The 27,955-nt window shown below is 40.9% G+C and overlaps 3 protein-coding genes across 3 annotated transcripts; all 3 read right to left on the bottom strand.

The window, feature by feature from the left end:
- Positions 1-2,416: 2,416 nt before the first annotated feature.
- On the bottom strand, positions 2,417-27,923 carry antxr1b (ANTXR cell adhesion molecule 1b). Its single transcript, XM_026173950.1, has 18 exons — positions 27,781-27,923; positions 16,998-17,069; positions 16,829-16,900; positions 16,641-16,722; positions 16,489-16,522; positions 16,170-16,249; positions 14,105-14,173; positions 13,059-13,139; positions 12,916-12,976; positions 12,459-12,557; positions 10,210-10,279; positions 9,946-10,024; positions 9,588-9,683; positions 9,423-9,464; positions 9,234-9,326; positions 5,250-5,414; positions 4,442-4,522; positions 2,417-3,734 (listed from the first exon to the last, which is right to left on the bottom strand). The coding sequence occupies exons 1-18, from the start codon at positions 27,795-27,797 to the stop codon at positions 3,357-3,359; spliced, it is 1,671 nt and encodes a 556-aa protein (XP_026029735.1). The 5' UTR covers positions 27,798-27,923; the 3' UTR covers positions 2,417-3,356.
- LOC113025788 (uncharacterized) lies at positions 20,983-23,738 on the bottom strand. The gene is made up of 2 exons (XM_026173949.1): positions 21,208-23,738; positions 20,983-21,090 (listed from the first exon to the last, which is right to left on the bottom strand). Exon 1 carries the CDS (start codon positions 23,547-23,549, stop codon positions 21,582-21,584), a length of 1,968 nt encoding a protein of 655 aa, XP_026029734.1. The 5' UTR covers positions 23,550-23,738; the 3' UTR covers positions 20,983-21,090; positions 21,208-21,581.
- On the bottom strand, positions 23,827-27,793 carry LOC113025790 (uncharacterized). The gene is made up of 2 exons (XM_026173951.1): positions 26,442-27,793; positions 23,827-26,362 (listed from the first exon to the last, which is right to left on the bottom strand). Exons 1-2 carry the CDS (start codon positions 27,444-27,446, stop codon positions 26,342-26,344), a joined length of 1,026 nt encoding a protein of 341 aa, XP_026029736.1. The 5' UTR covers positions 27,447-27,793; the 3' UTR covers positions 23,827-26,341.
- Positions 27,924-27,955: the final 32 nt, after the last annotated feature.

A 27,955-nucleotide genomic window follows, 5' to 3' on the forward strand; every position in this document is an offset into this window, starting at 1 on the left:
TATTATAAATTAGCTCAAGGCTGTGTGTAAGCTGCACCGTGGCTCATAAATCTGCATGACTGGGGGTGATTAAGCTGCCTGAAGACACTCACTGCCATTGTTTGTGCAGCCAAGGTAAACAGTAGCACTAGCAAACCTCAGCAAAAGCATAGTACTCCATTTATTTTGACTGTTTTTAAAGGTATGGGGGAGAAAGAGCTGCACAAACACTGCTGCTCCTTCTCGCATTGATGGCGTAGGTTAATAAAAGAAGACAAACACTCTCCCCTGTATAGCTGCAAACTGAATGAATCTTTTTCTTGCTTTCATGTGAATTCTTTGCCAGCATTAGGATACATAAACACCTTCTTCCACATCTCCAGGTCATAATGGTTATATTTTGCTTTCACTTCGGCAGTTTGCTGCCTTTAATCCCACTGCTGCCTCTGCTTCTGGAAGTTTTCTTTGACACGCCTCCATGAGCTCACCGCTCACAGGACTGCAAGTCCGCCTGCGCGTGTCTGCGAAAGCATTTCCTACTGGTGAAAAAAACTGAACAAAAACACATGGAAAAGTTACAAAGTTAGGATTTATTTTAGGAGATCTGAGTTTAATGAAAATCAGCTGACCGGCTGCTCTGGATTGTTACATAATGCATTTTCCCCTGTCTTTTGTTATAGAGAGCCACATCTCACCCGAAAAGCATATCGCTGAAAATGTGTTGTAATATGGTTTAACCTATCGCAACGATATACATGAACTTGCCATTTTATTAGGCACACTGAATAAACGGCTTGTTAGCACAAAAGTCAGCCAATCACGTGGCAGCAGCCCAACGCATTTAGGCACGTAGACATGATTAAGATGATCTGCTGATGTTCAAAGTGAGCAGAGCAGAGTGATGTAAGTGACTTTGAACGTGGCATGGTTGTTGGTTCCAGACAGGCTGGTCTGAGTATTTCAGAAAGTGCTGATCTGCTGGGATTTTCCCACACAACCATCTCTAGGGTTTACAGAGAACAGTCCAAAAAAGACTAAATATCTAGCAGTTCCCCGCCACTATAACTCAAATAATCACTTTAGAATCAAGGTATGCAGAAGAGCACCTCTGAACACACTGCGTGCCACTCCTGTCAACTAAGAACAGGAAACTGAGGCTATACAGTTCACACTAACCACAAAAATTCACCAAAATTGGACAGCAAAATGTTGCCACCCTGACGAGTCTTCATTTCTTCTGCAACATTCATATGGTAGGGTTAGAGGTTTATGTAAATAACATGAACGCGTGCATCAATGCATCCGTGCATCCTGCCTGTATCATTAATTCAAGCTGGTGGTGGTGATGTGATGGTGTTGGTAATATTTTCTTGGACCACGTTGGGCACCGTAGTAAAAATCAGGCATATTTAAAAAACACCACAGCCTTTTTGAGTAATGCTGCTGACTCCATCCCTTTATGATCACAGTATATCCATCTTCTGATGGCTTCTTCCAATAGGGTGGATGTGCAGTCAACAAGCCGTGTGATGCTATCGTGTCAGTATGGACCAAAATCATGAGGAGTGTTTCCAGCAGCTTGTGAATCTATGCCAGAAAGAATTAATGGGGGTCCAACCCAGTACTAGCAAGCTGTACCCTAATAAAGTGGTTGTGATTATATGTTCTGGTTTTGTAGTTTATTATAAATCCTTTCAGTAACTTATATATGCATGTATGTATATGTCCACATTTCAGCTGTAGGTGTTTTCCCACTGAAGCACAGCAGTAAAGTCCATCTGCCTCTTTTACTTCCCCATTCCCACTGACTTCCATACATGGAAAAATTGGGCATTTTCTTTTTTTTTCTTTCTTTATTTCTTTTTTCTTTTTTTTTTACAAGGATTAAGAATCACTTCAGGCAGCTCACTTCCTCCGCTTCAAAGCTCATGGAGCCACTCAGAAAAGAAACCTTATTTTGATCTTTTCCACTTTTTCAGTCTTGCAGTCCTGAGCAAATGAGTATAGTTTTGTCCTCTGAAGTGACAGTAGATAAAAGATAATTGATATTTTTAATTCATTTTTGTTTTTTATTCGAGTGTCCCTAATAAAATTGCATGTAATATACAGGTAGTTTTGAAGGCACATATTTCAGGTGTGGATTTGGGGATCTCGCTGAGTCATAACAAGCGATTCATAAGATGACTTTCTTTTAATATATATATGCTATGATACTAGTAGCTGTCTTCTCTCCACTGTGACAAGCCAAAATCTGTTTAGGCTTAACAAGTGCACACATTTATCGGGTTACGTGGTGATACTGAACATTACACACATCTACTACACACTTGAGAGGAGTTTATTCATTCAAAATGAACGGAAACATTTGCAGAGGTGCCTGTAGTGTACAAATTTCTGATAAAAATCTCTGACACGGGGCAAAAGAAGGAAAGGAAAGTTATCTTTAAAATGATTTATTGCACATCATAGTGGTGTGAACAAATCAGACGTAACATAAATCTGAGTCTGCCGTTCTGCCAGCTGAATCAGTCGCACAGTGACTTTCCAGAGGTCACATTTGTGACAGAACTTAAACAGCGTCACACGCTGCCAAACTCAGTGTCTGAATACTCGAACATCTCCGGTCTGCGAAAGAATTTATTTCCACACTGATGAGGCGAGTGGACCAGTTTCTCTGCAGCAAACAATGTTTGTGTCAGCAATGTGTAAATCTTAACTGTGGTAAATATGCTTATTTGTTTTCTTGCCAAAAGCTAGGTGAGGATATCAAAGCCACTCTCGTGCCTGTACGATGAATGTGAAGCTAGGGTGCAGTTAGCTTAGCTTAGCATAAACACTTGTAGCAAAACAGCTTGCCCAGCTCTGCTTACTTTAAAAAAAATTAACCCAAAAAACCTCAAAAATACTCATAGTATTAAAAACAATCAACTTCCATTAAATACAATGTGTGTACATGTATGTTTTTGTGATTCAAAGAACATTCATTCACAAAATATTGCTTCCTGGACCAACTCTCATGTATAAAACACATGATACCTTTGATGAAGCACTGGGTTTTCTGCTGTTCAAACTCGTGACAGTTTAAAGACAAAGGTTACAATTTTCATTGGTAATTTGAAATGTTTGACCAAATTATCTGATTTGAAGAGCAAAACTTCTTTAAAAAAAAGAAATGAATGCTAACTCCATTAGCCAAAGCTGTGCTCATTTACACCAAAAAATTTCACTTTTTAAACTTAAAAAAACAAAGTCACAGTTCATATCATGGCAGGTGTGGGCCACGAGTGGGTGATCACCAGGTGAAAAGACACAGTGAAAAGCCCTTTTTTAGGTTCCCGTTTGGAGCTGGGATCCTCCAGTATTTCAGTTTTTAGTTATCAGTGGTTGTCATGATTGGGGCGTGGAGGGGGCCGCGATGGAGGTGGTGCTCTACACGGAGGTGGACCCTGAGGTGGAGGCGGCAGAGAGCCGGTAGGAGACGGAGGAGCAGAGAGAGAGCTGTTGCTGGTTGAGGGCAGGGCTCTGTTTGGAGGTGGCGTGTACATGGGCGAGCTGGAGGAGGATGGCGGAGGAGTGGATGGCAGAGGAGGAAGGGTTGAAGTTGGAGAGGGGGGCAAGTGGGAGAGCTCGTTGCCCTCCGACAGACGGCGCTGGTAGCTGTGGGGCAAAGTGTAGACAGGTGTGGCGGGGTGTTTGTAGATGGGGTAGCGAGGAGCAGGATAGGATTTACTCCGGGTGAAGTTTATGCACCTGCCCTGTAATTAGAGCACAGGAAGTGTTCACGGCTCAATACAGAAGTTTGCTTTTGTTAAGTACTTCAACTGTACAGTGAGAGACATGAAGAAAAAGGGCAATTAAGACAAGAAAAGTCCAACATCTCCTGTGGCACAGCAGTTAGCAGGTTTGGAGAGATACAGCTCTCAGATGGAAAGAGAAAATTCCACCATTACTTTGTGCTGTGGAAGAAAACAGCATTCCTGACAGGCCAGCCGTGCTGATGCTGGGAGTTTAGGAAGGCAGGCAACATCTACTCTTAATGATTTCTGCAGATGATGAAAGCAATGCTCCAGACAATGCTGCAGTTGTTTTCACTTTTGTCTACTCGCTGTGCCACTTGAGGGTTTCCTTGAAGTAAATACTCCTGGGATTTGAAGCGGCTTTGACTTAAAAATGTTTAGTTTATTGGATAAGTGAAGTTAATGTCATGCAGATAAGATTCAAGGTTATTTTCCATCCACTCCACTTTTCTTTTTTTCCTTGTTTGATCCTGAACTTCAAACATTCCTATTTTCCAAAGATAATAAATTCAGACTCTTAAATGTCTTCCTGCCACAAGCTGAAATAGCTGGTTCGCAATCCTTTTATTATTTCAACGTGTGCTCATCTTACAAGCGTGAAATATCCAGTTGTGTTACCTTGCAGAGGAGGTTAAAATGTTACCTTTTATTTTCTCATGCCTCACCTTGTCTCCGGGATAAGGTCGCATTACAGACACTCTGTCGTAGCCTTTTCTCAGAAATACACACAGAGCATCCAGTTTGCCCTAAAGGAGGACGAATAAAAAAAACAAAACAGCATAAATAAATAAAAATACCAACAATCCCTTATCCACAGTTAATTGCCAGCCTGGCTCTGGAGCACTTTTGCTCCAGATGTATCTCAGGAGGCTTTAATATGACAAAGAGACAGATAAACAAAGAATGTATTTTGTTTGAAATAACACCCGCGCAACAAATTCCATATTCAGGGGTTAGCTCAGTGCATGTCTGGTTCCTATTACCATCCATCCAGCTGACTAATATGTGAGGAAACCAATTGTATTAACTGTTTCCTGGTCATACATAAAGTCTTTTTTTCTGTGTTGGAAGACATATGTAAGGAAGGGTCCTACATGTCAAAGAAGAGCATCTGGAAACACTATTATCTATATATTACATATGTGATCCATGCCTTAGAATACATTTTATGGCAGTAATACATTTCTGTGTCATGGCCATGAGATTTAAAACTCTAGGAAAAGCCAGCAAGTAGAGCTGAGATGAAATTTTTTTTCAAAACAGGAAAGCTACAGTAATACTTTGGATTTATTTAACCCTTATTTAACCAGAAAGTGTAACTCTTGATATTAAGAATCTCTGTCGGGAGAGTGTATTAGACCAAAATAGCACGTTTTATTTATGGCAAGCAAGTCTACTGTAGAACACAGTGCACAGAAGGGCCATGAACAAACTGCCAAACAGATGGACATGAAAAGTGAAATACTGGAGCACCTTGATGGGCGAGTACCACTTGTGGGGTTGGGAAGATTTGTGTGAGTTGTAGTAATGCCGCAGTGGAGCAGGATCGTACTCCTGCGCGGGCATCACAACGCGAGCGTTTTTAGCCTTTTCCAGTTTGGCTCCTTCTTCAGTCGATCCTTTATCTCCCCATCGAACCTGAAAAGAAAGAAAAGCTTTGTGTTTCAGACAGCCACGTTAGTATGGAGCCTCCAGTGGTCTCCAACGGTGGTAAAAAAGCTCCACAACTCAGACAGAGAATGGATGAAGGGGTGATAGAAGATAAATAAGGATTTTGTCATGCAAAGCTTCTCTAGTAGAGTCCAAGAGGAAAAATATGAAGCCAGAAAAAAGTGAAAAGTTGGACCAAAGTTGTGATTCTGGAGAACTGACAAGATCTGAGCCAATAAAATCACATCCAGTGGGTTCTAGTTTTACCACTGCCTCTGCACGTGTGTCAGGGTGCCTGAATGTGACTGCTGTAAATGAGGTTTGTGTTTGACACAATGTGCCGCATTTCCTTTTACTCAAAGAAACAAAAAAATCTCTTTCCTTGTACGTTAACATGTTTTGAAGCATTCCTGTGTGGGTTTTAATTAAAGCCAGTCCACTGAAGTCCACAAGATCTCAAAACACACACACACAAAAGTAGCTCCTTTGGCTCTGACTTGAATTGTTTCAATTTGCGTTTTACATTTAGGTTTTATTTCTAAACCTTCAAGAGGATATAGAGCATTAAGTCTCAAACCATATTCACTAAGAAATCTTAAGATTCAACAAGAGCCCGACTGGGTTTTTCTCTAACGCAAATATCTCGATTCTCAGAGTCACCAATAAAGCTAAAAAAGGAACCCGGCACAGTAAGAGTGAAAGCATTTCTGTCAAAGCAGCCTTGAAAGTTCATTACTCAAATTCACTCCCTTTCAGCTGCACCAGACAAGCCACCAAGGCTTTAACTTGGCAGAAAAGGCACATAAATGAAGCTGTGCATACTTTCCGTAGCTGGTTTTGGAAGTGTTCACAGCAAAGACTCTTCAGACTTCACAACCAGTCTGTTAAAAAAAAAACCCAAAACGTCACACTGACTGGGTGACAACTGTCTCCTTGACCTTATCCTCCCAAACCACGCACACATCTGGTCCTCTCTGGTCTGAAGATTCTGTTGCCTTCCTCCTCCTCCTCTCGCATTTCAGCGTACACTGGGAACAGCTTGCTTGCTCTTATCTCAACACCATGAACCAAACTGCTCCACTCTTTGGAGCACTTATGCCGACTTCGCAGTTTATTGTGCACAGGGCCTCATCTTAACTCTTTCTGTTTCTCAGAGCTAATTATGACAACAAAGTGACTCAGTGCCGTCCAGCACAGAGTCGCATACTCATCTCTTTCAAAGGCTGACTTGCTTCCTGTTTTCTTGTGTATGCTTGCTGTACTACTGTTTGATCTCATTCCCGTCTTTGAGCATTTACTTTCAGCTGAATGCCAGAGTGAAGCTTGCCACGTGTATATCAGTGAGGCTGAAACCAGTCAGCAGTAGAGGAGGGTGATATGACCAAAAATATTTATCACGATATACATTTGAAAATTTGCAATAACGATATAACTGACGATATAATTGAAAGTAGACAAAATACTTTACAACTCCCCAACGTGCAAAAAACAAACAAACATCAATGTATTTTCACTTAAACAAGCAGCTGTTTTTTGTGTGCATTAAAGTTATATAAAAATTTTACAGTGCAAATGCAAATTCCTTGCTGACAGTTAAACCAAAAGGCATTTCCAGTGGAAATTGGCCGACATATCCTCAGCATAACCATGTATAATATCCACAAAACTTAAAAAGAGGTTATACACACACAATACGGTAACATTATGTTGAAGCACAGTATGTATCACTCCGTGAGGCTCCTGCCTACGATGCTCCGACAATCCATCAAGCGGTGCGGCTTCGTAGCTTAGCAAAGTCATACTAAAACATTTGACAAATTTTCGAGCGCCGTGTACGACATAAAATCGTTTCGAGGTCAGTAAACACAACCAGAATTCAAACATAAGGCACACAGGATTATAAGGGGCACTGTCGATTTTCAGAAAAATCAAAGGATTGATTTTAAGTGTGCCGTATTTTCCAAAAAACACGGTAATAACGACGGCCCACTAGCATGCGCTACCAAAAATAGTGCTTTGTTGTGTATCTGACGGATGAAAGCTAAACCAGTGCCACACCACTGAAGTTGCAGCATTTTTACAAACCAATTCTGGTTCATCGGTTTCATTCAACGATCCACTTTCGCTCTTCTCATTCTGCGTCGCCGCCATGTGCGTATGTAAACAAAGGCACTGCGCATGCGCGTTTTACCCATATTCTATAGCGATATTTCATTTTCTTATCGTTGCCCAACATTACACCGGTATTACCGTGAACGGTATTATATGGCCCAGCCCTAGTCAGCAGCACCAAATAAAATGTACAATCACATTAGAACATTTTAATTTCATTTTCACTTGTGTAAGATTCAACAAGAGCCCGATGTTTTTAGGTTGCCAAGCAACTTAAAAACTCAAATAGCATGCAATCTAGCACACAAGCAGACTGGTAACTATATAAGTATATAGTCACAGGGTTTTTGACCGACATAGTAGTATTAGTTGTAATAGTCGCCCGAGTGCTTTCATATTTTCATGTTCTCATGCCCCTCTGTGTTGCCTTGTTAAGTCTTAGTATTCTTGTCTGGGTTTTTTTTGGTCCTGTTTTACTTTCAACGTGAGTTTTTTTTGTTTTCTGTGTTAATTTTGCTTCCTGTATGACTTCCTGTTTCCCTCTTTGTTTCCACCTCATTCTCCTCCTGCGTCTAAACCCCAGTCAGCCCTTCGTTTATGTGTGCATCTACATATTGCCCTCATACTGTGAAGAAACAATATCTTTCCATCATCTTCCGTTTGCTTACCCTAATGTCGGCACTCAGGATGAGCGGTCACAGGAAGCTGATTATCAGCTTGTTAATTTAACCAAATGGTACACATTAAAGGAGCATCTGACTAATCACAAACAGTGTAGTGTACAGCGTGACAAGCAGCTGATTTTACCAGTGAAAATGAAACTATAATATTAGAAAAATATGACGATGTTAAACATACAATACAGACAGTTCAAGTTTCAATTCTTTCAGCTGCAGCCCCGTTTATGCTAAATGATGACAGTTTGACTTAAAATCCACAAATGCAAACAGATGTCCTGTATTATATAATAATGCTTATAAACAGAAACAATTCTTTGCAACCAACAAGGAAAGTCAATGAGTCAGATTTGAAACTTTAAATGCTACTGAAAAACAGAGGGTGTGAGGGCTCTTCCAGGAATACTGATGCTATTTTCCAGAGAACTGATTGGTCAGTAGGTCGTGACTTCATGGTGCTTCTACAGTAGAAGTTACCATGGTGATACAACCCAATAAAGAAGTGATCTGTATTTGTAGTCCAGAAAACCCAGGGTTAACAATTACAGAGATAAGCCCAGATCCTGCTCCGCAGTACAGACCTCTGGCTGCACTCCTTAGATTCTTTAGTATTCCTCATATTCCTCTTTGTATCCTCCTTTTGGACTGTTTATTTTGGATTCTGGAATAAGCTACAATGAAACGGATCACCCCTCGTTAAACATTCGTTCTTCTGCTTCCCACACTTTTGGATCCTAAATCTCCTCTCAACAATCCCCATTAGGACATAGCTCCATGATAGAGTTTAATCGCATTAAATAAATAGAGTTTAATCCTGGAGATAATTCAGTTAAATAAAAGAAAACAAAGAAAATCACATTTTTTGGCTGGTTGATTAATTTAAACTGTACAGCCAAGAATTTGATTTCTATTAGCCAGCATGAGCAACTGGTCGATACTTGTTGTTAATGGGAAATATGCACGATAGTTATTATACATATGCAGTACTGATCTATTTACAGTTTGCTTTCTGGATTACCTCCATTCTCTTGATACCCCCGACTCCACGGCCTCCGTAGTATGACGCATCTACCGTGGGCCACCTCTTCTTTGGAAAACCATCTTCATCATCCTAAAGAAAAAAATAAGCATACGTTATTTCTAAGAAAGGGAAATTTAGGAAGGAACTTTAAAAAAAAAGAATAGAAAAAAGAAACACTCCACTTACAGAAATGTCCTCTATTACTGGTGGAGGTGCCTCATGGATGACCTGCAAACCAAAAAGACAGTGCCTGATTTTTGTTATCGCACCAAAGAGCAACAACCGGAATCATGTAATTGTGAAAATAAGCATCGCTAATTTAGTTGGGATGTAAGTTTTTCATGATCATACCACGGTGCAGCAGAGAGGCCAAAACCACCACAGCAGAGCGATGGTCAACAGGAGCAGCAGGATCAGAAGCGCGATGGCCACAAAGGTCCCGTTAGACTACAAACAAAAGGACATATTGAGGATATGTTGCTCATAGATACACTATTTATATGCATCCACTAATGAACTGCAGAACACTGTGGCAGTGGGTCGAGCGGTTTAACCTGCATAATGTGCGTGCGAGATGACAAATTTCTGTGACGTTATGTCATTATGTGCAAATTCTCCTTCTAAGTCAATAAAGTTCCTCACATACTTTTAGCCATGAGGTAATGTGTGGGGATTGTTTTTGTCCCCTCCTGGTTTCCATTATACTTACACAAGCTACTGCAGTGATTGTGACAGAGCTTGATATGAAGCTCAGGCCATTATTCATGCTGACGTGGAGAGTGGCAGACCTGTAGAAAAGGTAAGAGCGTAACTAGGACTCGGTTTGCATACTTAGTGCTCATAGATGTTTACTGCAATTATAAATAGCGATACAGATGAAAACACTTTCATGCTGTCAAGCTGTGTATACTGCTTACACTTTGATAAGAAGTAATGAAGCTCATTAAAGTTTCCTGCAGCAGCAATTACTTACGTTCCCTGTTTTTCCAGAACAGGAGCTGGGCACAAAAGGTAGGTATCTCTCACCACCAAAGGTCTTTTCACTGTGCAAAATGAAATAATGTGAAAATTTATATTTAGCACTGCACACAGCAAAGTAAACTACACATTACGTGAGTATCCATGATGAAAGAGAAAGCTGTGAGTGATGCAAAGGAAAAATTTACTTCACTTTCCTCTTGCAGTCCTGTAACTTTAGGAGATTCAAACCTCAAAATATCTTCTTTTTTTTTGAATTCCTGGACTTCCTGCTCTTATGGAAAATGAAGCAAATGAGAGAGGGCTGTGGTTTATTTACCCTGGCTGAGCGAGTGTCTGGAGTGTGCAAAGACAGTGCTCGTCTCTAGATCCACATTCCCCTTTAGACATCTGAGATGCGTAAAGCGCTATACCAGCTGATTAAAAGGAGAGGAAGAGTGCGCTGATGGCTTTTCATGAGGGCGAGGATTTACATCGCCAACAAAGAGCTGCTGTCCCCCACCCATCGTACTCCCACGCTGGCCAAAGTAAATTTAGCACAATGAAGAAAATGCTGAGGGCAATCCCTAAATAATACATTCTGCTGATCATTTAAAGGATAATTGTTGGCTGAACCGATTCACACATTTTTCTTTCTGCAAACACCAACCACAAACTGTATATAAAAGATGGCTGTTACTCCCAGCTCTGGAAAGTGAAGTATTTGCAGAAGGTCCTTGACTCTGTATTAATCCTAATAACCAGACCCCTCTGGGTATCAGAGACCACTCTGACAACTCTCGACAGGTAAATGATTGTATTGCTCATTTGCCCCAGTAAACATTTTCCTAATAATTTTATCTCCTCAATCATCAATCACTAGTTTCAAAACATGCTAAATAAAAAATTAAGATAAAAAATGGTTCCAGTTTCCAATTTCTTCCCCCTGACTATTCAGCTGTAAGTGGTGGTGTAAAATTACAGAGCAGGGTCCCTGAGTGCTGAGGGGCAAAAAGCAGAAACATGCTATCCTGCAATAAAAGTATTTTACCTGCAAACTTTAAACAAACTCATTTTCTTCCTCTGTTTCCAATCTATATAAAGAGCAAAGCTAACTCCACTCTACGTTAAGAAGCTTATGTTTTAGTTCAATAAGGAGAATCTCTAATCCCTCATCTAGCTGCTTTCCTGGGTGCTTGACTGCTCGGCTATTCTTTACGTCAATTCCACTTTCTCACACTGTCAAACTCCATGCTGACATCATTGCTGTAGTCCAATCATTTTCTTTATATCTCGGTGCTCTTCTGTCCTTCTGCCTTTTGGATCTCATTTGTGCATCTGCCTTCTCTCCATAACCACTTCAGCCTGGTCACTCAGACCTCCACCCAAGCCTCTGTCTTCATCACACCAGCATCTCAACTTCAGGAAATCCTGTTCTAATTGCAATGGATTCGGTTTATTGACTTCAATAAGCATGCTTAATACTGCCAAATGATCTCTCCTGATTGAAATAGTTAAATACATCAGAGTGTCTGACTTTCTGCAACAAAGTGTGTCTTTGAAAGAATATTTCAAAGTGAGAAACTATTCATTTAGGTATAGTTATAACCCAAAAAAGTGGATTTCTGAAAACATAGCATTGCTACATCCAGATGCAAGCATCAAGATATAGTTATAACCCTCATCACTTGTGTTTTTACAGCATTAATAAAGAAGTTATAGAAGGCATCTGTTTGAGTTTGTGCACACTGACTGGGTGGAGGTGGATTTCATTGTCCAAAGCAATGACTGAATATAAACAGAAGAGTTTTAGTCTTGTTGGGGCAGAGCTCCATAATTAGCTCACACGTGTAAGATATTATACACTTCAAAATATGATTTCGCAAAAGTTTTAGCAAATAGTTACAGGCACAAAGTAAGATCAGTAAGCCTATATTCACTCTAGTTTTGCTTTGTGTTTTGGTCTTTAGCAACTACTCATAGAAGTATTTGGCTCTGTAGCCTCATCACATTCACCAACTGGTTGCCAGTCTTGCCAGTCTGCTGTTTAGCCCTCAGCATGTATCACTGCCTCAGTAACATTAGTAATTAGTCAAAACAAATCAATGAGAGAGAAAGCTGCAATGAAGCTCTATGAAAAATGAGAGGGCTGGAGAGCTGGGTAACATAATGGTGTGATGGTTTAAATAAATAAAGTCTGCATGGGAGAGGTGAAATTACAGCTAAGAATGAATTAAAATGAAAAACTTTGCAAGTGGTACTTACTCAAAGTAACAGTGTCGTTGATCCAGAAGCTGCAGAGAACTTTCTGTACATCTCGGGCATGAAGGAAACCATTTCCACTCACCACCACCTGGAAGGATTCTGAAGTGGGATTAAATTGATCATTTAATCAACTTTTGTCTTTGTGGTAAATTTGGAATACTATAGAGTGAGTTTTAGGGAGGGAAGTGCTCTCAGTAGGACTACTGGTCCATACCGATGCTACAGTACTGTTATGTCATAGTATAATGTCATAATATCTGATATAGATGATGAAAACTTTTATGGGCCTAAGATGTACCTGTGTGCCAAGTTTGGTTGCTAAACTGTGATTTTAGTAATTGTCTGTGTATAATTTGGAGTATATATCAAAAGTAACGATCAAGTGTAAGTAGAAAGGTGTATGTATACATTAAGCTTTTGCATTTTGAGACAGTATTTTGAGTTCAAGTTTCTTCACCTCCTTCACAGATGCTGGAGGGCTCGACAGCTAGGATTTCAATACATGATCTCTTTAGGATCTGAAAGAGAAAATAATATCAGAAGCTTAACTTAGTGCAGGACCTTCCACTGATATAATGCGATCTTATTGTGTTTTAGTACCGAGTCTATGACGCCTTGCAGTGCTTGAAATCCATCATTCACAGGGAAGACGTGATCCTTGCTGTCAGCTATCGTTGAAAGCTGTGGAGAAAAATGTCTACATGGTTAAATTGTTCTTTAGCTGACTGATTAATTGATCTTCTAACTGTTAACCCTTTAAGACCTACCATAGAACCAAGTCCGCCAGTGCTTATATCATATCATAGTTGATATACATCAATACAACCATTATAGCCCAAATTTTAATAATATGTATGCAGTACATTTATAGTAATTACATAAATTGCAAAAAAAGTGCAATAAACTACAAAACAATTGAAGATCGTTTTTGTTTTTTTTAACATATATTTCTAGTTTGAGAAATTTAAGAGGCTTATCCCTCAAAACTGTAAATACAAAAAAGTTGCACAAAATAGTTTCTCACCACAGGAAATTTATTTTGAGTGTCTTCATAGTTTTATTTTTGAAATACACCAATTTTTATATAATGCAGGAAAAACTAAAATAAATATTATACTGCAAATTTGCAAAAAAACAGCACATGCATCAAAGTAAACTATTTCCAGCAGTGCAATATGAGTCCTAAGCATCCCAGAAATGACACAGAAAGTCATAAAGTCAAACATAACTTTTAAAAACACCAGTACAGGCTCGCTAGGCCCTGATGGTAAAAAACTACATTTCCGCAAAATGGCGTCACTTCCAGCTTCGGGCAGGTCATGGTGGACATGCGATAGTTCGTGCTGATGGACGTAGGAAGTGTTACAAACAGCTGATTGGATCAGCAAAGCGTGTTTCTGGAATATTGTGTTTTTGTTCCTGCAAGTGCTTTTTATGAAGTTTTTGCAAAGCTATATGTGGAAGGAAACTGTGACCGAGGACAAGCTGATGGCATAAGATGTAAGTACAACTCCTCCGGTTTCATATGCAAAAAAAATTATTGCGCTAGCTCACGTGGTTGCAGTGCTACTGGGATTTAAAAATAGTTAAGCAAAACAGAGCGCGCCCGCTCCGACCGGCTTTAAAGGGTTAACTGTTAGATTTACCTGGGTTTCATTAAAGTCTTTTACTCCCACACAGTACACAGTGGCACCCAGTTGCCGTGCTCTGCCAGCCTGAGAGAAAGTGAGACATTAAACAGAATAAACAAGCTACAGTGAAATGGTGAACGCTCACTGAATCACATTAGAATTTGGTTGGGCTGAAACTTAAAAGCTCCATCAGCTATATTGTAGTTATTCTCATGTCACTGACAACTGCTGGGAACATCTGGAAGTAATGCACAAGAGGTTTCTGTTATCGACAGTATATGAAAGATGTACATAGCCACTGTGACATCACCCGTGGCTATTGCTGCAGGGAGTGCAGAATTATTAGGCAAATGAGTATTTTGTCCACATCAACCTCTTCATGCATGTTGTCTTACTCCAAGCTGTATAGGCTCGAAAGCCTACTAACAATTAAGCATATTAGGTGATGTGCATCTCTGTAATGAGAAGGGGTGTGGTCTAATGACATCAACACCCTATATCAGGTGTGCATAATTATTAGGCAACGTCCTTTCCTTTGGCAAAATGGGTCAAAAGAAGGACTTGACAGGCTCAGAAAAGTCAAAAATAGTGAGATATCTTGCAGAGGGATGCAGCAGTCTCAAAATTGCAAAGCTTCTGAAGCGTGATCATCGAACAATCAAGCGTTTCATTCAAAATAGTCAACAGGGTCGCAAGAAGCGTGTGGAAAAACCAAGGCGCAAAATAACTGCCCATGAACTGAGAAAAGTCAAGCGTGCAGCTGCCAAGATGCCACTTGCCACCAGTTTGGCCATATTTCAGAGCTGCAACATCACTGGAGTGCCCAAAAGTACAAGGTGTGCAATACTCAGAGACATGGCCAAGGTAAGAAAGGCTGAAAGACGACCACCACTGAACAAGACACACAAGCTGAAACGTCAAGACTGGGCCAAGAAATATCTCAAGACTGGTTTTTCTAAGGTTTTATGGACTGATGAAATGAGAGTGAGTCTTGATGGGCCAGATGGATGGGCCCGTGGCTGGATTGGTAAAGGGCAGAGAGCTCCAGTCCGACTCAGACGCGAGCAAGGTGGAGGTGGAGTACTGGTTTGGGCTGGTATCATCAAAGATGAGCTTGTGGGGCCTTTTCGGGTTGAGGATGGAGTCAAGCTCAACTCCCAGTCCTACTGCCAGTTTCTGGAAGACACCTTCTTCAAGCAGTGGTACAGGAAGAAGTCTGCATCCTTCAAGAAAAACATGATTTTCATGCAGGACAATGCTCCATCACACGCGTCCAAGTACTCCACAGCGTGGCTGGCAAGAAAGGGTATAAAAGAAGAAAAACTAATGACATGGCCTCCTTGTTCACCTGATCTGAACCCCATTGAGAACCTGTGGTCCATCATCAAATGTGAGATTTACAAGGAGGGAAAACAGTACACCTCTCTGAACAGTGTCTGGGAGGCTGTGGTTGCTGCTGCACGCAATGTTGATGGTGAACAGATCAAGACACTGACAGAATTCATGGATGGCAGGCTTTTGAGTGTTCTTGCAAAGAAAGGTGGCTATATTGGTCGCTGATTTGTTTTTGTTTTGTTTTTGAATGTCAGAAATGTATATTTGTGAATGTGGAGATGTTATATTGGTTTCACTGGTAAAAATAAATAATTGAAATGGGTATATATTTGTTTTTTGTTAAGTTGCCTAATAATTCTGCACAGTAATAGTCACCTGCACACACAGATATCCCCCTAAAATAGCTAAAACTACAAACTACTTCCAAAAACATTCAGCTTTGATATTAATGAGTTTTTTGGGTTCATTGAGAACATGGTTGTTGTTCAATAATAAAATTATTCCTCAAAAATACAACTTGCCTAATAATTCTGCACTCCCTGTACAGTAGTTCAGCATGCATTCACACTTTAGGTTCTCTAATGTTCTAATAGTGTTTTGAGCAATATAGTGAGAAGAAAATACGCAGTACGCTGTATTTACATTATCTTATGCTTTGTACTAAAACAGGCTTTAAATTTCTATTTAAGTTAATAAACTTCTTAATTAAGTGTTAGTAAGTTTCTTTTCACACGGATTCTTCTACCTCTCTTTGAGCCAGGTCAAACTGATTTTCTCTCAGTTCACCGTCCGTCAGGGCAATGATGACACTGGCTGTCCGGTAACCTACAGCACAGAAGGAAGCGCTGTTAAAACGCTAAAAGGAAAAAAAAATCTTTGAGAGCACAATCTCTAAGTATTTTGAACATATTTGTGATGTGAAGAGCAGCTGTGTTTCTATTGTTTCCTTATAGAGTGATTCTAACGTGTCTGAATTAGGAGTGAAATTCATTTTAATGTTTGGGTCAAAGACTTTACTATGATTAAGTGTTAAAAAAAAGAAAAGAAAGAAAAAATCTACTTACCATCTCCAGTCCCGTAGTATATTTGCTCGCTGGCCTGAGAGGGAAGTTTTGAGGCGTCAGTGGCTATAAACTTTAAAAAGGCCTCATTTAAAGGCTCAGATGCCATACTGTTGGGTAGGGTCAGTTTTTCATTGACTTTACAGATGACTTACCCTTTGAAATCCTCTGTGCATGAAGGTGTCTCCGCCTGGCTGCACCATACGTAACTCCTCCAGTCCCGCCCGAATCTGATCTCTTATTATTGACACGTGAAAAAGGACAAAAACTACTGATCAGAAGGGGATGATACAACAAAAATAAAAAGAATTATTAAATTTAGGTGTGTTAGTATATGTGCCACCTGTCTTCTGTTAGAGGCATGAGAATCCTTCCTTCTGTTGAAAATACAATAAAAGACATCCGCAGCTGAGGACTGGGAAAACAAAAACACCGGAGATGATTGTTACATGTTTTTATGTTCTCTTCCCCCCCTTTACTCTTATAGTGCCACGGCTTGTGCGTAACTGTACCTGATAAACTTGTGAGCCAGATGATCGACAAAGTAATAGATCTCATTCCAGTAATGCTGCACACTGCCAGACCTGAAACAAAGATTCAGCGGTTTCAGTGACACACAGGAGCTTTGGCACAAAAAAGTCAATTCACAATTGACTGAAAAAGACATGCAACACAATTGACTAAGAAAGAACTTAGAAATACTCTAATAGTGAACAACTTAATGCTGTTATACTGTTGTTTAGCTTCTTCGCTTCCAGAATTAGGAAGAATAAAAAGGGAGTCATCAAAACAGACAAGAAAAGCGTGACATTAAAAGCTGAAAGACAGAAACACTGAATATCTGTGAAATTGTGGAAACTGCCTTTAAAGTCTAGATCTCCTTATAACCCTGTAATGTGATGTAATTAAAGATTGTTTTTGCACTGCATACAATATAATGGCAGAAAGAAGGACTGGAGTCTATTCTCACTGACAGTGAGCAGCAGTGATGGAGAACACTGTGGACACTTATTAAAGGAGTTTTAGTTAAAGAGTATTCTTATTGTGATTATCGGCTATCACCTGAATCTTTTTGTGTAAAAATATTTTAGAAAAAAGAGGAAATTACTGGTGTTGAGTGCTTTAAAAGAAGGTGACTGGACTTCTTTTTGGCTCGTGAAGATGTTTTTAACTTTTCATCCACAAGGCTTCTTCAGTTCTAAAACAGCTGTCTAAGAGTCCAGGTATTTAACCTGTAGTGGGGACAGTCCGTTGTCCGCTTGTCCCCTGTCCACTCAACTGAGCTTTAGCTGTTGTGGACACCAAATTATGGAATCAGTGTGAACAACTGATATTTTTAAACAGCTTCTAGAATCATAAATATTCTCCAAGACATTTTAAGTTTAGTACCAGAGGTCTTGCCAGTTTCAATCATTTTTTAACCTCCTTATTTTTTTATTCATTTTTTTTCCATTTTATTTCTTATACATTTTATTGTCTATTTATTTCCATTTTGTATGTCTTGCTGTTATTTATTTTCCTTTTAGTATATGTTTGTTTTAGTTTTTTATTGCTTTTTTTTTTTTTTTTTTTTAACTAGAAAGCACTTTGTTCAGCTATGTTGTTATGCTAAATAAGGTTGGATGGGACTGGTATGCTATTCTTGGTATATTATTCATAAAAAAAATCTCACTCTTTTATGTGACTTTATTGCCCACTTTTACTCCAAGCCAAAGTTATAGTTCCACTTGATCCTTACATGGCTTCCTCCTGGGTCCAGGTTTTGCAACAGGTGCAGACCAACACAAACAACCAGCTGATTTCTCTAAGTGGAAGGCTGTAATTAAAGAGACTCGTGGAGCAAATATGCACAACTTCTTGTGGCCCCTTTCTCTCTCTGCACTCTCCCTTCACCTCCTCCCTTATGTTTTCATTTATCCTGTGATGTGAGTCGCAGTGCAGAGACAGCCAAACACTCGGGATCTTTGGAACATCTGGCTCTAATGGAGAAAGGGTTCTGCAGACCGAAGCGCAGAGAGATGAAATTGGGTCTGGATGTGGGCAGCGCCTGTCAGCGAAGAGCGGCCGCTTTTGGAAAACAGGAATCCCTGCAGGGCAGTTTATCATCCGCTGATGAATGCATGAAGATGTCACCGTGTAAACATACTTCATGTCAGTTCTTACAACTTTGAGGTGATTTGCAAAAAGAAAACGATATGCGTGTTTTTGATTTATGTATGCACGGCTCTTTTAAGAGAGAATTTATGAAACAGCACACTGATGTGACTTGACCTGTTCAACAGTGTCATGTTAGCCTCATGACATTTAATTGAACCCTTATGTGAGCTTATGGCATTTGAGTCTCTTATAACCCGCGACTGTTTCCTTGAATAAAATGGGACGATACCGCAATAGCAGCTGAGAACAATAAGTATTCTAAGATAAGTACTATAATATCACTTAAGCCATTTAAGACAAAAAACAACATTTTTTATATGAATAGAAATATTTTGGGGTTTCACATTGTACAAAATAACACATTTAAAGGCTTTATTTTAGACTCCAAAACTCCAATTGGTGTTTTTCACCATGTTGGCCTTTATATACAGCATTTCTAATCTTATTAACCACTGAATGCTCTTTACCCTGCAACCCACACTCATTCATTCACAGATATTCATATAGTGCTTTTTCTTCAATGCATACGTCAAACATACTGACACAGATTGTGGCAACAGGGGCCACTTTACCTCCTAAGCTGTTTGCACAGTGATTCAAAGCTACTGATCACCTAGAAAATCAGTTGATAACTCATTCAGTTTTAAGTTGATGGTGTAGGTCACAGCAGCAATGAGTTTGTATCTCACAATGCAAATGCAATATCATGACTTGGAGTTTTGAACTGTTGTGGCAGGTACATCGTTAGGAAATTAGCAAATCTGATGACTGAGTCTGTTCTTTTTAAATCAGGCTTCTACTGGTGTGATCAGAAATTCTCAAGCTGGTGACATTTCAAAATTAAAAATGCATTATATGCATGTCACTTACGGTCACATTCGATTCAGTTTCTATTTGGAATCCAGACCCTACCTTCAGCTTTATAAAGGCCTTAATATTTCAGTAGGCTAAAACATGCTAGTTACATCATATTAGCATATTTTTGTCAGGCAATTAGCAGCCCATCATTGCCACTGGATGACAGCTTGAATGATGCGTGCACCTGTGCCTTCAAAAAGCACCGATGAGTCACACAGATCTCTTCTGTGATCAAGTAAAAATAAAAGCACTCACTTGTCCAAAACAAAGTAGAGGTCAAATCCTCCATAGCACGATGACCCGGCTTGTCTCCTCTCAAATAGCTGAGCTGTGCTGCCAGCCGCCAGGACTGCCACCAGTACACCCAGTTCCACACAAAGCACGACCCGCCTGCACCAGCACTGGGGCATCACTCCAAATTTAGGAGAGCAATCAGCCTGGGAGATGGTAAACATAAATATTGTCTCAGGATGAAGGATTTTTCTTTTCCTGGTGGCTCCTCTCCTTACAGTGCTCTGGAGGTTTCAGCCATACAGACTGAGGGATGAAGAGAGCTCTCCTCCTGATCAGGGTCCCATCTCCTCAGGAGCAGATGTGTGGTGGCAGAGGAGGAGTGAGGCTTGTGGGACTGAGTCTTTGACTCCCACTCACATCACACTTGTAGAAAACTTTGCTAAGAGTTTGCACAACAAAACAAAACTCTCACGCATAGGTGCTTCCTCTCTTCTCAGAGTGTTTCTCTGAATGACTCCACAGCTTTGTCCAGGTATTTGTTTTCACTCATACTTTTCCTTGTTTTGTTTTTTCTTCTTTTTTTCCTTGACTTCTTTTGGTAGTTCACTTGAATCTACAACTTACCCATCAGTGCCACTCAGTGGTAAACATATGCACTGTGCAAAGCTGTTACTGCAAATAAACATTAAACACTTTTTTTCCACACTGCTTTTAATATTTTAGTGGAACTGAATGCCAGATGATTCACAAGATAAATACTATACAGGGTTAATATAAAGTGTCCACATGAAGGATTTTCTCTTTGAGGCTGAACCATTTCTTGGTTATGCTGCTATAGGCTGAGACTGCTGCAGGGAACCCTGCAATACACTGTGATGCACTGAGCACTCCTCCACTCACCTCTTTTCATTACTCATTTCCTTGCTCGAGGCTTCTTCCTGGTAAAAGGGAGTTTTTCCTTCCCACTGTCACAAACTGCTTGCTCACTAAGTGCCGCTTGTATAGTGTTGCTTTGATTTGGTCTATATAAATAAACCTCAGTGGAACTGAACTGAACTGAACTCTTTTAGCTGATTAACAATCAGTAAACCAAATGGTTAAAGAATAACACAGGATGAGTCACATGCTGTCTGATACTGTATGTTCCACTTCAGAAGCCAAATCAATTTAATGCTCCACACTCAACAATTAGCAGTCATTAACAATAAAAAACGAATTTTATATTTCTGTTATGTAGGTGTAGCAGTCCCTCGGACCAAGGAAGAAATAGAGAGAGCCTCGACGGGTGCAGTAATTTTTACTTTGAGATTCATTCAGAATCTAACAGTGCTGAGGTGCACCAATGCACCGTGAAAACTAAACAGAAACACAAAATACATTTTCTTAGACGCTTATTACAAATATGAACTCAAATAATGCAGAAAATACAACAAAATATCAGTTAAGCAAACAAATACAACTTAAAACATGTACCTCGCTCCGCATTCCAAGGGCTGCAAATTGTTAATTTTGCTAGAGTCCGGTATCACGCTGCTTCACGCTTCATTGAGAGCTGCCTACTGGGACATGTGCGCCACAAAAAACGGTCTGAGCTGGAAGTGCAGCTTGCCGCTAACTAAACAACAGAGCCCTCTACTGGACACTACGCGTCGCTGTTCAGGCTTAGATCAATAAACAAAACTGGACATTTACACTCCCACCAAATCATGTATAACAAACAACATTCTTTACATGATTTCCAGCTTTAACATATGGACATTACTACAAGAACAAACACAATTTCAAATACATCATCAATAAACTTTCGCAAAATACGCCTGATGTGAAAGTATTGATTGAAACATCAATTAGTTATTTTCTAATAGAACTACAAGCTTTTGAACAGGTCGCTCAACTACGTGAGGTTTGTGTGCTGTTCCCTGCTTCTTTATTAAGCCTCGATCGCCAACTTGAAGCTTGACTCTGCGGACCAAACCGTCATCTTCTTCTGGTGCTTCAACCACTCGAGCCAGTTGCCACTGATTTCTGGGAAGCATGTCTTCTTTGATAATGACTATGTCATTGACTTTAAGATTTCGACGTGGTAGGTGCCATTTCTGTCTCATAGATATGTTCAGAAGGTACTCTCTTTTCCATCTACTCCAAAACTGCTCAGTGAGATACTGGACTCTGCGCCAACGTTTCCTTGCATATAAGTCCTCTTTCACAAACTTTCCTGGTGGAGGCAGTGCAACCTTTGATTTCATCAATATGAGGTGATTTGGAGTTAGAGGTTCAGGAGATTTAGGATCATTGATTCCATCGACGCTCAGTGGTCGACCATTAACTATAAACATCGCCTCATAGAATAGAGTTCTTAGAGAGCTGTCATCCAGCCTACCTTGGCATTGAGCAATGGTGGCATTGAGAACATTGCGGATGGTTCGAATCTGTCGTTCCCACACACCTCCGGCATGGCTAGCAGATGGGGCATTGAAGACGAACTCACACTGTTTATTGGCAAGGAATGCTTCTAAGGCATCCATGTCACATTGTTTAAGAGACTCTCTTAGCTCATTTTTGGCTCCAATAAAGTTTGTACCCTGGTCACTGTACAACTTACAAACAGCTCCTCTTAAGCTGATGAAACATCTCAGAGCGTTGATGAAAGAGTCAGTAGAAAGATCCTCAAGCATCTCAATGTGGACTGCACGTGAGGAAAGACACGTAAAGAGGAGTCCGTATCCTTTATGCTCTTTGCGACCTTGTTTTGTGACAAATGGTCCGAAACAGTCCATTCCACAATACATGAAAGGATCTGAGATTTCAACTCGTTCCTTTGGAAGTTCAGACACGCGTTGTTCTTCCGGCGAACGTCTTAGTTTTCGACATTGAACACATTTACTTATTAGTTTTGCAACTTCCTTGCTCCCACCAATCACCCAAAATCCGTTCGATCTGATTTCCATGAGAGTTTGGCTTCTACCTTGATGACAAATCTGTGCATGAAAATGAGCAATGATCAACTTTGTAATGTGATGGTCTTTTGGGAGGATGATGGGGTGCTTAAGTCCCTGACAGAGTGTTGACTTCTTCAGTCTTCCTCCAACACGGAGAAGTCCTTGATCTAGTACTGGATCTACTCTAAACAGGGGACTTGAACTCGGAAGGTTATCTCCCACCTTCAACACTTCCATCTCTTGAGAAAAGGCCTGCTGCTGAAGGAGCTTTATTACTGTGTCAGCAGCTGTTTTCCGTTCATCTACTGTTACAAAGTTTCCATACTGGGCTTTGTTGGATCTCAATCTTTTTATCCTTGCAACCACTTTAAGGAGCATTGACCAGCTTGAAAACCTTGACAAACGGCTGAGGATATTGTCTTGTTCATTTGTTTGAGTTGTGAGAGCTTTGACTGCTTTGACTTCTGGATCCCCTACTAACAACACAGCTGAGGGGCTGGGTGCATATGAAATGTCATGTTCCCACAGAAACTTTGGACCAGACAACCAACATGTTGACATGATTTCTGATGCACTGAGCCCTCTAGAGGCGTAATCTGCAGGATTCTGAGCTGTGTCAATGTAGTGCCACTGTCTGGGATCTGTAGTTTGCCTAATTAACTGAACACGGTTGGCAACGAAGACGTGGAACCGTCGTGCCTCATTGTTAATATAGGCTAAGACTACTTGGGAGTCAGTCCAAAAGAACTCTTCATTAATGCACATCTGAAGCTCTGCTTTTAGCATGCTGCTCATTCTGGCTGATGTGACTGCGGCTGAGAGTTCTAATCGTGGGATACTTGTCACCTTGGTAGGTGCGACTCTTGCCTTAGCCATAACAAGACTACAGTGGACCTTCTCGTTGCTGAGGTACCTAATATAGGAGCATGCACCATATCCTAAATCACTAGCATCACAAAAGTGGTGCAGTTCCACCTTTACAATGTCTGTTAGTTCTGGTGGGTGGTAACATCTAGGCACTGCAACCGATTTTAGTCTTTCCAACCCATCTTTCCAGTCCTCCCACCGTGAACGTAAGTTGTCAGGAAGGGGGTCATCCCATTCAATGCCTCTGCGACACAGTTCCTGTAGGATATCTTTGCCTCTTAAGGTGAAGGGAGCTACGAACCCTAGTGGGTCGTACAGGGATGAGATCACTGACAGTATGCTCCGGCGAGTAGGAGGTTGGTCCTTAGTGTTTATTTTGAAACTGAAAGTGTCATTTTTGATTGACCACTGGATGCCGAGCACATGGCCTTCAGCTGTTGTGTCAGGTTTGAAATCGAGCGGTTCTGTGGTGTCTGCTCTGTCTGAGGGTTCCAGCTGGGAAAGCGCATCACTTTGGTTTGAGTTGAACTTGTGCAGATGTAGACCGCCAAGTCTACAAAGTGCTTGTGTTTCGGTGATGAGTTCTTGTGCCTCTTTAACTGATGGGACACTAGTTAGACCATCGTCTACATAAAAGTTCTGTTCAACAAACTCTGAGGCCTTAGGATAGTCTGCTCTGTACTGTTGTGCCAAATATTTCAGGCCGAAATTAGCACATCCAGGGGATGAACTGGCACCGAATAGATGTACAGCCATTCTGTATTCTCTGGGTTCTTTGTCTAATTGTCCATCCTGCCACCACAGAAATCTCAGATAGTTGCGCATGTCTGGACAAACAGAGAACTGGTGGAACATTCTCTCGATATCACAGATTATGGCTACATTTTCCTTTCTGAAACGACAGAGTACCCCCACCAATGAGTTGATCATATCTGGACCTGTGAGAAGAGTGTCGTTTAATGAGACACCGAGAAATTTTGCTGAACAGTCAAAGACGACTCTTAGCTTGGCTGGTTTTTTCGGGTGATATACCCCATGGTGTGGGATGTACCATGCAGTCTTGCCTTCAGACAAAGGGGGGGCTAATTCTGCATCACCACTGCTGATAATGTCTCTCATAAAGGAACAGTAATGTTCATGATACTGTTTATCAGCCTTTAGCCTTTTCTTCAGGTGTTGCAGTCGGACTGTGGCTAACTTCTTATTGTTGGGAAGCGCTGGTGGATCATTGCCCTTGAAGGGAAGCGGCATCTCATAGTGCCCATCTGGTCTTTGTTTTATTGTATCACTGAGGATTTGTATGAAGCGAACATCATCCTGTGATACATACTTATCCTCATAGTTTCTCTCATTAAAGTCAGTCTCTAGGACTTTGAGTACTTCTATGGCTGATGGTATGGGCATTTCTTTGACTGTGATCCTGTGCACATAACTCTGGTTACCTTCTCTGTCTAGGTGAGGATTACCAGAACCAATAATACTCCATCCTAGTAGGGTTCTTTGTGCGAAAGGTTCGTTTATTTTGCCTGTGACGATCTCTAGGGGGGCTAGTGCTGATGGGCAGTCATAACCAATCAATAGACCTACTTCACAGTTCTGTAATGGCTGTAACTTGTTAGCTAAGCCTTCAAGGTGTGGCCACTGAAGTGCCGTTTCCTTGGTAGGGATATGAGACTTGTCAACTGGGATAAAGTCACGAGAGTAGGCTTGTTCTATTTGGACACGAGTCTCAGAATCAAACCCACGCACCTGTAAGTTGTTGGCAAGTTTACTTGCAACGACTGTGTCGACGGAAGTCATGGTGCTAAGCTTTAACTGCACTGGTTGGGCGTCTACATTTAGTTCTGAGGCCAAATCCTCTAAAATAAAGGATGAGTCACTCTGGGTGTCAAGCAGGGCATATGTAAGTATTTCTTTCTCAGGCTCAGATGCAACTGACACAAATACTGGTACTATGCTGGATGTGGAAGATGGTTTCCTTGTTAGTACATGAGTCATAACATTATGCACTTCCTTGTTTGCACCTTCATCTGGGGATTTAGAATCCTCAGTTTTCCTTTCTTTAGGTTCATTCACTCTTTCTGTGTGTAGACAGGTGGGGTGACGCCGACCACACTTACTACAGGAGTGACGTCCTCTGCATTCTTTGGTTACATGACCCCTTCTCAAACACCCGAAGCAGAGACGATTTTCTTGAATGAAAACTTTCTTGTCATCACTAGTTTTCGCTGCAAAAGCAGGACACTTAGCTATGCCGTGCGATTCTTCTTTGCAAAACAAACATGGGGGTTTAGGTCTAGAAGTAGATACTGGGATTGGTGGAGACTTTGGTTGGATGGTAGTACTGAGTGCCTTCGCTCTTTTAACGTGCCGCTCTTCTGATGCCCTTTCGTTTATTAGGAATGGTGAGGCAACAGGATTGCAAACTACTTTAGCTTCATTTTGTATGAACTTTGTAAAGCGAGCGAAGTTGGGGTAGTCTTGGCTTTTGTCTAGCTCCTCCACCACAATGCGGCTCCATCTCTGCACTATCCACTCAGGCAGTTTTCTTAGAAGCTTGTGATTTTCCTCACAATCATTAAGGATCTCTAGGCCTTTGACTTGAGGGATAGCCTCTGCACAGCTTTGGAGAAAATCTGCAAACTCCCTCAGTGCTTTAGGATCATTGGCAGCTATTCTAGGCCATTTTGTGAGTTTAGCCCTAAAGGCTCTTTGAATAACAAATGGGCTGCCATACCTTTCCTCTAAAACGCTCCAAATGCCTGCGTATGCCTGCTCACTGTTGCGGAAGAAATATCCCTCTACTGCCTTTCGTGCTTCACCTGCAAGATAGCTCTTTAGATACAACATTTTCTCACACACAGGTAAAGGTTTGTCACCAATTAGTGCCATAAAGGATACCTTCCAATCCATAAACTTTAGGGGGTCGCCACTAAAGATGGTGGGCTCAGGTACAGGAAGCCTGTTTAGGGTAAGAGAGCTGGCGAGGGCTTGAACTAAGCTAAGTTCTTCACGTTCTGGAGTAGTATTGTGAGGTCTAAGTGTTGGTGCTTGTGGATTTAAAGAGAGCCGTGGTGCGATGTTGGGGAGATTTGCGGAATTTTCTAAGTTGTAGCAGGACACTTGATCATGGCTTTCAATGTCATTTTGAGCGCTAAGGGCTCTTACTCGTGCAGCTGCTACTTTCACTTCGCTGTCTGCCTTTAACTGTTGAAGTTTAGTCTTTTCCTCCTCCAACTTTGCCTTTGTTTCCACTTCCTTTATTTTCCACTCATTTTCCATTTGGCTGATCTTGGTTTCCTGTGCCAATATTTCTTGTGTGGCCTTTGCTTGTTCCACTTTGGCTGCAAGTTCAGCTTCTGCTTCCACCTCACGACTGCCAGTAGAATCTGCCTTTGAGCGTGCAACTGAACCCTCTGGGAACGACGTTTCAGTTTTTGTATCACCAAACACAGAACCATAGTCCCTTTTGTTTAACATCACTCGTACTCTTTCCTTTTCAAGGCGATCGTTAAAGAGCTGATCGATATTTTCCTGTCGTTTAGCAACAACTTCACAAATGTCAGTTGTAAGCACTGCACAAGCATCCATTCGCTTAACAATGTCGGGCGTCATGGATTGGCTGCGGCGAATGGGTTCATAATGCTGTTGTACTACAGCGTGCTTGTCTCTTATGTCATGACTGGCATTGTTTAGCTCTTCAGGTGAGCAGAAAGTTTTCAGCTTTGTTCTGATTTCTTTAGCTGCCTTCTTCCAAGTGTCATAAGCTTTGTTAAATGCCTTCTCATTTTTCTTTGCCTCATATTTCTGCATTTCTTTACCCTTTTCAGTTAAATGCCTTTCACGATTGCTGGATCTTACTCCTTGTTGCTCTGAGTCGTCGGCTTCTTCAGCAGCGTTCAACATTTTGTTACTGTAATGTGTATGTTGCTCTATGCGATAACGTCTGGACTTAAACTTACGTGAGTGTTACTTTTGGAAACAATGCTCACATCAGACGTTTACATCACATAAATAAACAGATTAGCACCCACATATTAGACAAAATGTAACTGTAAATACCGCTGATATACGTTACTTTCAAGAAGAATAAACCCATACAATTTAAAGATTGTAATTACTCAGTGCAATGCAGTATACCTTTAACCACAAAAATATTTAAGGCAAGTAACTCTGAATTAGTGTGCAGACATTTTAACTTTGTTATCAGCAAAGTCCTTAATGGGCATAATACCTGCACCTTCGTAAAGTAACCATCAGAGTTCAAAGGGGAGGTAGGCGACGAAGCAAAGATGATCTTGACTGGTGTAGAAATATCTCACAGCTGACACACGGACCCACCTCGTGGCACGGGCTGCACTCATCTGGCATGGGAGCTAGCAAGTAGCCTTCGCTCAGCGACCGAGTTTTCACTG

Source organism: Astatotilapia calliptera, chromosome 7, assembly GCF_900246225.1.
Source record: "Astatotilapia calliptera chromosome 7, fAstCal1.2, whole genome shotgun sequence".
NCBI lineage: Eukaryota > Metazoa > Chordata > Actinopteri > Cichliformes > Cichlidae > Astatotilapia > Astatotilapia calliptera.

Coding starts and splice junctions, on each gene's coding strand:
- LOC113025788 (XM_026173949.1), bottom strand. CDS start 23,549: ATGGCTAAGGCAAGAGTCGCACCTACCAAGGTGACAAGTATCCCACGA.
- LOC113025790 (XM_026173951.1), bottom strand. CDS start 27,446: ATGTTGAACGCTGCTGAAGAAGCCGACGACTCAGAGCAACAAGGAGTA. Junction 26,363..26,441: donor TAAAGTTTATGGATTGGAAG/GTATCCTTTATG, acceptor GCTATCTTGCAG/GTGAAGCACGAAAGGCAGTA.
- antxr1b (XM_026173950.1), bottom strand. Junction 16,723..16,828: donor ATGCCTCTAACAGAAGACAG/GTGGCACATATA, acceptor GTCAATAATAAG/AGATCAGATTCGGGCGGGAC. Junction 16,250..16,488: donor ATACTACGGGACTGGAGATG/GTAAGTAGATTT, acceptor TCTGTGCTGTAG/GTTACCGGACAGCCAGTGTC.